Raw genomic sequence first — 11,418 nt, 5'->3', positions numbered from 1 at the left:
GGAAGGAGTTACAGGACTGCAGAGACTGAGCCTTTGAATTAGGTGAGGTTCAAGCTGAAATGAAGGTGTAAACTTAGTGGGAGCCGCCTGAGCATATCTGGGGGGCTGCTCCCCTTGGACAGCTGTGATTTCTCTAAACCATCCGTTCTGTTAGAGACAGTTGGAGGTAGCCCAAGCTGGGACAGTTTTCCATTTCCTCAGAAAGGGGGTGAGGTGTTGAGGAAGGCAGGATGGCCCTGATGGACGGTTGTTGGGAGCTGACCCACTGAGCTCCTTGGACCCCTTGACCTGTGCCCCTGCAGGCTCCCTAGAGCTGGCCATGACTCACCCGGAGTTCTACTGGTATGTGGACGAAGGCCTCTCTGCAGAGAACCTCAAGAGCTCCCTCCTGCGCAGCGAGATCCTCTTTGGAGCGCCCCTGCCCAACTACTACTCGGTGGACGATCGCTGGGAGGAGCAGCGGGCTAAGTTTCAGAGCTTTGTGGTCACCTATGTGGCCATGCTGGCCAAGCAGTCCACTAGGTAGGCAGTTCAGCTGCACCCGGTGTGTGCCTGGCCTGTCCTTGTTTGTACCAGGAAAGGGCTGTATTAGCATAGGGAATTGGTTTCCAGGTGGTTCTTTTCTCATAAACCCCAGATCCCCTTACCTGCAACCTTTTCCCTAGGAGATCTTTCTTTTCAGATCAGGGGCAGAGCCAGATACATCCTCATCATCACTCTGACAGATGAAAGGACGCTTTTCCTGATCAGTGCTGATGGTTTAGTGAACATGACAGCTTTGGAGGAACTTCTGCCCTCGAGGTCTTTGGTATTGATTTTCTCCTGAGGTGGTGCTAGAAGGCTTTGTGGAAAGAGTATTGACCAGGGCATAAGGAGTTCCTCTCTGCTTCTACTATCCAGGGAGATAGTGGGCAAGTCACTTCACTTCTCTGGGCCTCTGATACTGGTAAAACGGGGATGATGACTCCTGCTACCCTTCTGCAGTCATTAGGAGGAGACGAACTAAGACATATGAAAGAGCTTTTGGGCAGTGGGTGCTTTGATCATCCTCCAGCCCTTGGGATGTGTGTCTGAGAATACAAATGGGCCTCTCGCCACCAGGAAAGACCATTGGATAGCTCATCTGTCAGTCCTGCAGGGCAGTAACTCCAGTGCCTCTTGGTCCTCTGCCCTGACAAGTCATCCCCCGGCACAGGAGGAATGAATCTGACTGAAATACCCTCGTTCCTTTATTGAGCAACTACTGTAATAATCAGAGCTAACATTTATTGAGTGCTTACCCTGTGCCACACACTGTTCTGAGCCCCTTATACACACCATAAGCATCTTAAGCATATTAAGTTATTAGGTTATTATGGATAACTTGTGGATTTGTTTCTTTGGTCTGTTCTTTCACTTGGTTTTTGGTCATGTGGTCCTACCTGTGAGTATGCCTGGTAATTTTTACTGAGTGATGAACATTATATATAAAAACATAGAGGTCCAGATGATGTTATTTCTTCCAGAGAAAGTTTATCCTTCCCTCCACTAGGCAGATGGAGTTGTGACTGATCACCTTAAATAGTCAGCAGTTACACAAAGTCGAGGCAGGTTTGCAATACTGAAAATTCTCCGCCTACCTCTAGTTTGCCCTTGGTTCTCTAAGATGTTCAACTGAGAGCCTGGAGTATTCTGCAGAGCCCCTTCCCCTGACAGGTTTCAGACCCTAATCTTTGTCTCTCGAAACTGCTAAAAATATCTCTACTCTGGTTTTTCAGAGCCTTTCTGCTTAGCTTTGTAGCCTCATACTCCACACAGCCCCAGTATTTGGCAGAAGTGCTGAGGAAGAAACTGGCTTTATGCTATGCTGGTCTGCAAGTCTCTGCCCAAAGCTCTGCTAGTTTTTCTGACTCCCCGCCTAGATTTTTACCCTCATGCCTGTGTTCAGAATCAGCAAATACCTCTAGGGTAAATGCAGCTGTAGAAGGGAAGCTTACCTTTTGTAGGTTCTTTGCTTTCTGGAGTCTTAGCCCTCTAGTTCTCATTGCTTCAGGAAGTCTCTAATGTCATTAAACAGATGACTTCTCAATTTTATCTGACTTTTTAGTAGTTCTAGGCAAGAATATTGTTCTTGCATGAGCTATTCCTTTCTACTTGAGAGTAAAAGTTTGGGCCCATGTCTTTTTATAGCCAGTATCTAAGACAGGACCTGGAACCTAGAAGGCGTTCTATAAAAGCTATACAAATGAATGAATGAATAAACAATTGATTGAACTTTCAGTTTTCTACTCTAATGAAAGATCAATTAATCCATTTAGTTCAACAAAGTAGATAATCCAAAGATCTTTTCTACTTGGTTTTTAAATGTCCTGTTTGGTTTTTTAAACAGCTTTATTGAGGTATAATTGATATACAACCAGTTGCATATACTTAAAGTTTACAATTTGATTAGTTTTGACCCATGTATACACCATGAAACCTTCACCACAATCAAGATAATAAAGAGACCCGTCACCCCCAGAAGTTTATTCATGTCCCCTTGATAATCACTCCATCCTGCCTCACCTTGCCTTCCCACTGCCACCCCAGGACCACTTTCTGTTTTTTATCACTGTATATTCATTTTCATTTTCTAGAGTTTTATATACATGGCATCATATAGTATGCACACTTTTGATTGCTCTCTTTCACTCAGCCTAATTATTTTGAATTGTATTCATGTTGTTGCATGTGTAGATGGTTTATTCTTTGTAAATGCTGAGTAGTATCCATTGTGTGGAGATGCCACCTTTTGTTCATCCACTCAGCTGTTTATGGGTATTTGGGTTGTTTCCAGGTTTGGCTATTGCAGATAGAGCTGCTATGAACAAGCCTTTGTGTGAACAAGTGCTTTCATATGTCTTAGATAAATACCTAGGAGTGAAATGACTAGATCATATGGTAGGTGTGTGTTTAACTTTTTAAGAAACTGTCAAGTTGTTTTCCAGATTGGTTGTACCATTTTGCATTCCCACCCAGTGTATAAGAACTCCAGTTCCTCCACAACCTCTCTAACACTTGGTATGGTCAGTGTAAAAAATTTTAGCCATTCTACTAGGTGTGTGGTGATATCTCATTGCAATTTGAATTTGAATTTCCCTAATTACCAGTGATGTTCACATGCTTATTTGACATCCATTTATCTTCATTGGTGACTATTTAGATCTTTTGATCACTTTAAAACTGGTTTTACATTTAGATCTGTGATATTCCATTTTTAATTAATCTCTGTATATGTGCAAGGCATACACTATAAACACTTTGTATATATTGTAACATGCCGATATTTATTTATTATTTTTATATGACTGTCCAGTTGTTCCAGCATCATTTGTTGAAAAGATCATTCTTTCTTCACTGAATTGCCTTTGCATCTTGGACAAAAATCTTTTGTCCGTATATACGTGAGTCTGTTTCTGGATGCTCTGCTCTGTTCCATTGATCTATTTTTTATTTGCACACCAGTATTACACTGTCTTGATTATGGTGGCTTTATACCATGTCTTGTCCAAGTGTTAGTCTTCCAGCTTTGTTGTTCTTTTTCAAAGTTGTTTTAGTTATTCTAGGTCCTTTGCATTTCCCTATGAATTTTAGAATCAGCTTGTCCATTTCTCCAAATAAAAGTCTGCTGGGATCTTGATTATGATTGTGTCAAATACACAGGTCAGTTTGAGGGGAACTGACATCTTAACAATATTAGTCTTATGACTAATGAATGTGGTGTATATGATGTCTTCTGTCAGATTTATCCCTATTTCATATCCTTATGCTATTGTAAATGGTATTTTTTAAAAAATTTCATTTGAAAAGTGTTAGTTGCTAGCATATAGAAATATAATTGACTTTGGGTCCTGCAACCTTGCTAAGCTCCCTTATAAGTTCTAGAAGATTTTTGGTAGATTACATTTGATTTTCTACATAGTTAATTATGTCTTTTGCTAATAAAGACAGTTTTACTTCTTGCTTTCCAATTTGGATGCCTTTTATTTCTTTCTCTTGCCTGAATGCACTGGCTAGAACATCCAGTACAATGTTGAATAAGTGATGAGAATGGAGAACCCTGTATTATCCCTGACCGGATTATGTAGGTTTTTTGTACATGTCCTTTGTCAGGTTAAGGAAGTTCCCTTCTATTCCTAATTTACTGGTGTCTTTTTTTTTTTAATCAGTAAGGAATATTCAGTTTTCTCAAATGTTTTTTCTGCATCTAGAGAGAGATCATACAGTATTTCTTTTTTAGTTTAATATGGTGAATTATGTTGATTGAGTTTTTAATTTTAAGCCATCCTTGCATTCTTAGGGTAAATCCCCCTTGGTCATGATCTATCATCCTTTTTATATAGTGTTAGATTCTATTTGTATTCTTTGTTCATTGGTATATGTTCATGACGGATACTAGGCTGTAGTTTTCTTGTAATATCTCTGTTTGATTTTGGTATCAAAATGTTTTACAGAATGAGGTGGAAAGTATTCTCCTCTCTTCAGCTGTCTGGAGAGTTTGTATAGAACTGGTATTTTTCTTCCTCAAACGTTTGATAGAATTCACCAATGAAACTGTCTGGATCTGGAGTTTTCTTTATGGGAATGTTTTAACTACAAATTCAATTCTTAAGTATACATATAGGGCTATTAAAGTTATTTCTATATTCTTGCACAAGCTTTGGTAGTATATTTCATTAAAATGTCAAAGTGATTCATAATATTCCCTTATTATCTTTGAATATTTATAAAAACTGTAGTGATGTCCCTTCTTTCATGTGTGTTTTATCTCCTTTTTTCGTGATCAGTCTGGCTAGAAGTTTATCAATCTCATTGATCTTCTCAAAGAACTAGCTGTTGGTTTCATTGATTTTTCTTTAGTATCTTTCTGTTTGTTTATTTATATATTTATGCTCTGATCTTCATTATTTCCTTTCTTACACCTACTTTATATATAATTTCCTCTTGTTCTTCTTTCTTGCAGTAGAAACTGAGGTCATTGATTTGAAAGCTTTCTCCTTTTCTAATATGGGTGTTTATTGCTATAGAATTACCTTTGAGCATTGTTTTAGCTCATCTCACACTTTTTGACATATGCTTTCATTTTCATTCAATTCAGAATACTTTCAGTTTTCCCTTTTGATCTCTTCTTTGACCCTTGTATTATTTAAAAATGTGTTAGTCTCCAAATATTTATGAATTTCCCAGATAGTGTTTTGTTGCTCATTTTGAATTTAATTCTATCATGGTCAGAGAACATGCTTTGTATGACTTAGGTTATTCTAAATTTATTGAGTTTTGTTTTATGGTCCAGAGTATGGTCTGTCTTGCTAAATGTTCCCTGTGCACTTGAAAAGAATGTATATTTTGCTGTTGTTCGGTGGCGTATTCTATAAAAGTCAATTAAGTCAAGTTGGTTGATTATGTTGTTCAAGTCTTCTATATCCTTACTGATCTTCTGTCTAATTGTTCTAGCAATCATTGAGAAAAGGGGTTTTGAAATGTTCAACTATAATTGCAGGTTTGTCTATTTCTTTTTTTATTTCTATCAGTTTTTGCTTCATGTATTTTAAAGCTCTGTTGTTAGGTCCAAAGCATGTAGTATTGTATTCTTTTAATGAACTGAGCCCTTTATCATTTTTAAATTACTTTCTTTATCCCTAGTAGTATTCTTTGCTCTGAAATTGATTTCATTTGTTATTAATGTAACCACTCCAGCTTTCTTTTGATTCATGTCAGCGTGGTATATTTTTTTCTGCACTTTTGTTTTTAACCATTTGTGTCTATATTTAAAGTGAGTTTCTTGTAGGCAGCTGGGCCTTGATTTTTTAAAATCTAATCTGACTGTCTCTGCCTTTTAATTGGGGTGTTTAGACCATTTACAGTTAATGCATTGTTAATATGGTTAGACCTAAGACTATTTTATTTTATTCTCTTTGTCCCATATATTCTCAGTTCCCTTTTTCCTCTCTTCTGCCTTCTTTTAGACTGAGAATTTTTTATTCCATTTTATTTCCTTTGTTGTTTTTTTAGCTCTAAATATTTAGTTTAGTGGTTGCTTTAAGGTTTATAGTATACATCCTTAAATTATCAGTGTATCTTCAAATGATGTTAAACCACTTCATGTACAGTGTATACTATATATGAATAGTATACCACCATTTCCTTCTTCCTGGCCTTTATGCTATTGTTGTCATATATTTTATGTTCATATATGTTATAAACCCCATGCCACATTATTATTATTTCTGTTTAAACAGTCAGTTATCTTTTTAAAAGATTTTAAGAATAAGAAAATAAGAATAAGAATAAGAATTTTCATAAGAATAAGAAAATTTTGTACATTTATTCATGTTGTTACCATTTCCAGTCCTTTTTATTCCTTTGTGTAGATGTATATTTCCATCTGTAATCATTTTCCTTCTGCCTGAAGGACTTCCTTTAACATCTCTTGTAGTGCAGGTGTACTGGAGATGAATTCTTTCAGCTTTTTAAAAAATTTATTTATTTTTGGCTGCGTTGGGTCTTAGTTGCTGTGTGCGGGCTTTCTCTAGTTGTGGCAAGTGAGGGCTATTCTTCATTGCGGTGCACAGGCTTCTCATTGCGGTGGCTTCTCTTGTTGCAGAGCACAGGCTCTAGGTGTGCAGGCTTCAGTAGTTGTGGCATGCAGGCTCAGTAGTTGTGGCTCCCGGGCTCTAGAGTGCGGGCTCAGTAGTTGTGGCGCACGGGCTTAGTTGCTCCACGGCATGTGGGATCTTCCAGGACCAGGGCCCGAACCTGTGTACCCTGCATCGACAGGCAGATTCTTAACCACTGTGCCACCAGGGAAGCCCCCTTTCAGCTTTTGTATACTGAAAAAGTCTGTATCTTGCCTTTGTTTTTGAAATATATTTTTCAAGATACAGAATTCTGGGTATAGAATTCTGGGTTGACTTTTTCCCCAGTTGGTAAAGGACCTTGCTCCATCATCTTCTCACTTGCATTGTTTCTGAAGAGAAATCTGCTGTTATCCTTATTTTTGTTCCTCTGTGTGTAATGCATCTTTTTCCTCAGGCTGCTTTTAAGATTTTATCTTGGTCACTGATTTTGAGCAATTTGATTATGATGTGCATTGTTGTTGTTTTATTCATGGTTTTGGGGGGCTTGGGGTCCATTGCTTGAGCCTTTTGAATCAGTGGGTTTATAGTTTTCATCAAGTTTGGAAAACTTTCAGCCTCTTTTGAGAAGTCACTAACCCATATATTAGGCTGCAGTGAAGCCTGGAAACTCTCTCAAGCCAGTAAGTCAGGGTAAGCATAGGGTCCATTTTGCTTCTCACCTCTCAGAGATCACCATTCTTTGTTACCTCATGTCTCATGTATTTTCTTATGGTTTTCACTAGGTTCACTGGGAAGGTAAATCTAGATTTCACCTTGTTACTCCATCTTGGCCAGAAGCAGATCTCACTCCTGTTTGTATTTTAAAACCCAACTCGACCGGCTTGGTGAAGTTTTTCTTATTAAGAACAACTGCTGTTAAATGCACACTAGCGGTGTAAAACAGTATCTGGAAGCTGGTTTGAATTTAGAATTTTGCTGTGGATAATTGAGAATTGGAAGGTGACATAGAATTTGGCTATAATTGATTATTATTTGTGTAGAGCAGTGGCCTCAACCTCACTGATAATTCAGTCCCACCCCAGACATTCTGATTTCATTTGTCTAGAGTATGGCTTGGACATCAGGATTTTTGGAAGTCCCCCAGGTGATCTTAATGTACAGCCAAGGTAAAGAGACACTGGTGAGGTGGATGGCTCCCAGACCTCCTCTAGCTCTGATCCACTCCGTCTTTCCTCTCTCTGTGTCCTCCCTCCTTCAGCAAAGTGCAGGTTCTGTATGGGGGGACGGACCTCTTTGATTACGAGGTTCGCAGAACCTTCAACAATGACATGCTCCTGGCCTTCATCAGCAGCAGCTGCATTGCCGCCCTCGTCTACATTCTCACCTCCTGCTCAGGTAGGGTTTCTTCAAAAGCCCCGCGTGGAGCCAGCCCCTTCTCTTCTTCCAGTGTGCTTCTCTCTGGACAAAGCCTTCCTGCTCAGGAATGCCAGAAATGGTCTTGAATCCACTATGTCAGAACTGGTGGGGGGAGGGGTGCTCAGACATCACCTTCTAACCCCAGGCAGGTAGACTGAGGTTCAGAGGCAGGTTGGGCCATGCCCAAGGGCCCCCATCCCCATGACCTCCCACAGTTGAACGTGTTTCCCTTTGACCCTCTTTTTCTTGCCGATAAACTTGCTGATAAGTTTTGGGGAGTCTGGAGTATCGGACACCTTATGAATTATTCTGTAGGCTGTTCTATAGTCCCAGTCAGCTGCCCTTAGTCCCCCAGTTTACTTTTCCACCACCATCTCCCCATATACCCTAGCTGCTTCTTTCTGCATATACAGTAGGTACTCTCGGTTGCTCAAGTGAATGAGAGATTGGTCATACCTTCAAAAATGGAAAAGGCATTCATTCATCCATGTAACAGGTATTAATTGGGCACCAACTATGTGCCAGATGCTCTAAGGTGCCAGGGATCCAGACACATGGTGAACATCACAGACACACTTCCTACCCCATGGGGTGACAGATGTAAATATATAATAATTCCCCACTAGCACTTGAGACAAGTTCTGCAAAGATGAACCTACTCAAAAATGGCTTCATTTGCCCCTCAGGCCTCCTGCCCAGCCCCTTCTCTGGGTGCAGAAAACTGTGCTGGGCTCAGGTGGGGTGGTAGAGGTACTCCCTGGGGTTGGGGGTGTGGGAGGCAGGACCCAGCAGGGGCCAGGGACACTGAAGAGGTGTGTTCCTCTGGGTCCACCCACTCCATCCGTCCCCTGTGGCTCTTGCCCTGCCCAGTGTTCCTGTCCTTCTTCGGAATTGCCAGCATCGGCCTCAGCTGCCTGGTGGCACTCTTCCTGTACCATGTGGTCTTTGGTATCCAGTACCTGGGCATCCTCAATGGGGTGGCTGCCTTCGTGATAGTGGGCATTGGTGAGTTGCCTCTGTTGCCATGGTAATGGGCCTTGGGAACTCTGTCCCCAAAAGGGCCTTCTTCCAGGAGGCAAAGCCTGGCTTCCATGGGGGCTCCAGAAAGTCCCCTTCCAGACCTCGGAGCCTTGGAATTGGGGTGGTGGGTGGGTAGAATATGAGTGGTGGGGGATCCTTGGCATATGATAGGTGGAGCCCCCACGGGCTGGAAGGAATGGGTAGCTCTTCTGGGTGGAGGTTAAGAATGGTGGGAAAGGTGGGAAGGGGGCTGAGGTTTGGAGGAAAGGGCCTGGTGCTGGTGGGGACGGGGGTGAGGAGCCAGGAGCATGGAGGGTGGGGCTTGGGTTCCTGGCCCAGGCTGGGTCTGACCGTGGACACAGCAGAGTGACCCTGAGCCCTGCTGGCCCGGGGCTCCCTCCCACAGGCGTGGACGACGTCTTCGTATTCATCAACACCTACCGCCAGGCCACCCACCTGGAAGACCCGCAGCTGCGGATGACCCATACCATTCAGACGGCGGGCAAGGCCACCTTCTTCACCTCCCTGACCACGGCCGCCGCCTATGCAGCTAACGTCTTCTCCCAGGTGGGAGCCCGCCCTCCCCCCGCCCTGACCTCCCCGTCCCTCCCGTGCACACCTGGCCCCTGGTCTCTGCTCTTCCTACCCGCCCCTTCTCTTGGGGCCACGCAGCCTCTGCCTCAAGGCTCTTGCCACGTCCCTAGAGTCCATTTTTTTCTCATTTTTAAAAAAAATTTTAATGGAGTAGAGTTGATTTAGAGTGTTGTGTTAGTTGCTGGTGTACAGCAAAGTGAATCAGTTATACATTTACATATATCCACTCTTTTTCAGATTCTTTTCCCATATAGGCCATTACAGAGTATTCAGTAGAGTTCCCTGTGCTCTACAGTAGGTCCTTATTAGTTATCTATTTTATATATAGTAGTGTGTGTATATGTCAATCCCAGTCTCCCAATTTACCCCTCCCCCGCTTAGAGTCCATGTTTGCTACTAGTCGTCATTACCAGAACTTAACCAATGGGAGAATTATAATAATACAAATAGTGTTTCTTACTGATGCTCGTTAATGATAATCCAACCTCCTTCCTGAAGGGCGTCTGGCGGTTTCCAGAGGCCCCCAGCTGGTAAGTGGTGAGCCTGCCCATGTCTGCTGAGCGGGGTCCAGGGCCCTCTCCACCCACTGGCTTCACGCCACAGGGTCATGCCTCACACTCACTTTTCTCTCGCTGACCCCGCGCTCCTTCACGTCTGAGTTGGGTTCAGGAGAAGGATCTTCGGCCAGGTCCTTGGTGCCAACAGAGCCTAGAGGACAGTGAGCCTGCCTGAATCTGAGAGGTTTTGTGACCTGGGCTGAGGATCCTGTCTAGAAACCACTAGGTGCTTTGGGATTCTCCAGGCCTGCCTAGAGAACCACATCCAGAAAACAGGCAGAGCTGGGTTCATATCCCACCTCTGCCATTTTCTGGCTGTGTGGCCTTCAGCAGGTTGTTTAACCTCTCTGAGCCTCGCTTTCCTCATGTGTGGATCATCAGGGACTGACATGAGATGACTGTGAAAGTGTTTCACAAACAGTGAAGGCCTGTCTGCTTGTGGGCTACAGTTTCCTTCTGACTGCCACACCCCGTGCAGGTCCCTGTGACCCTGCGCAGGGAGCACACCCAGCCTCCCTATTCCCATCACAGCAGCTTTCCCTCCCTTCCCCCTCGCTGACCCGTGGCCTGCTCCAGCAGGGCACGTCTTCCTCTGTCCTTCATGTAATAACAGTTATGGAGCGCTTGCTCTGTGCTGAGCACTGTTCCGGGCAGAGGGCTGCGGTGTGGACCAGAGGTGGGACTCTTCCTCCCCTGCCCTGCCCCTGGCACCAGCCCGGCCCTCTGACCGCCTCCTAGGCCAGTGCCTCTGTTCCCGCAGCCCCGGCCTCCTCATCCTGCCTCAGTCTGAGGGTGGTCGGGGGTCCTGAGTGCCTCGCTGCAGAGCCCCCAGGCTCCCTGGGCTCCAGGCCTGGTGGTCCCACATCCCCCCTCTACTTCCCCATTGCCAGATCCCGGCCGTCCACGACTTTGGCCTGTTCATGTCTCTCATCGTGTCCTGCTGCTGGCTGGCTGTGCTCTTCACCATGCCTGCTGCCCTGGGCATCTGGAGCCTTTATATGGCGCCGCTGGAGACTGCCTGCCAGACCAGGTGAGCCAGGCAGGGGGGCGCGTCCTCCTCTCACAGAATATCCGTAGCAGGCCCTTGGGGGGCCATTCAGCACACCCTCCTATCTCCCGAGAGCCTCGTGATTCACCATTGAGCACCTTCCGTATGCCCAGTCCTATGCTGGGCACTACTGGGGGAGCAGAGGAAGAAGAGAATCCTGTCCAGTAGTTACACCTGACCACCTACT

At 43.8% G+C, this 11,418-nt stretch overlaps 1 protein-coding gene across 1 annotated transcript in view; it reads left to right on the top strand.

Annotated features, from left to right (window-relative positions):
* DISP3 (dispatched RND transporter family member 3) overlaps nt 1-11,418 on the top strand; it is a 30,470-nt gene that overhangs the window by 1,731 nt on the left and 17,321 nt on the right. The window contains exons 2-6 of the mRNA XM_033861857.2: nt 303-522; nt 7,855-7,991; nt 8,883-9,017; nt 9,439-9,599; nt 11,074-11,213. Coding sequence (XP_033717748.1) covers nt 303-522; nt 7,855-7,991; nt 8,883-9,017; nt 9,439-9,599; nt 11,074-11,213 — 793 coding nt within the window. The remainder of the gene's footprint in view (nt 1-302; nt 523-7,854; nt 7,992-8,882; nt 9,018-9,438; nt 9,600-11,073; nt 11,214-11,418) is intronic.

The sequence above is a fragment of the Tursiops truncatus genome, chromosome 1 (genome assembly GCF_011762595.2).
Source record: "Tursiops truncatus isolate mTurTru1 chromosome 1, mTurTru1.mat.Y, whole genome shotgun sequence".
NCBI classification, from domain to species: Eukaryota; Metazoa; Chordata; class Mammalia; order Artiodactyla; family Delphinidae; genus Tursiops; species Tursiops truncatus.
Note: the sequence above shows the minus strand (reverse complement) of the source record. Positions and strands in the feature narration are given on the sequence as shown.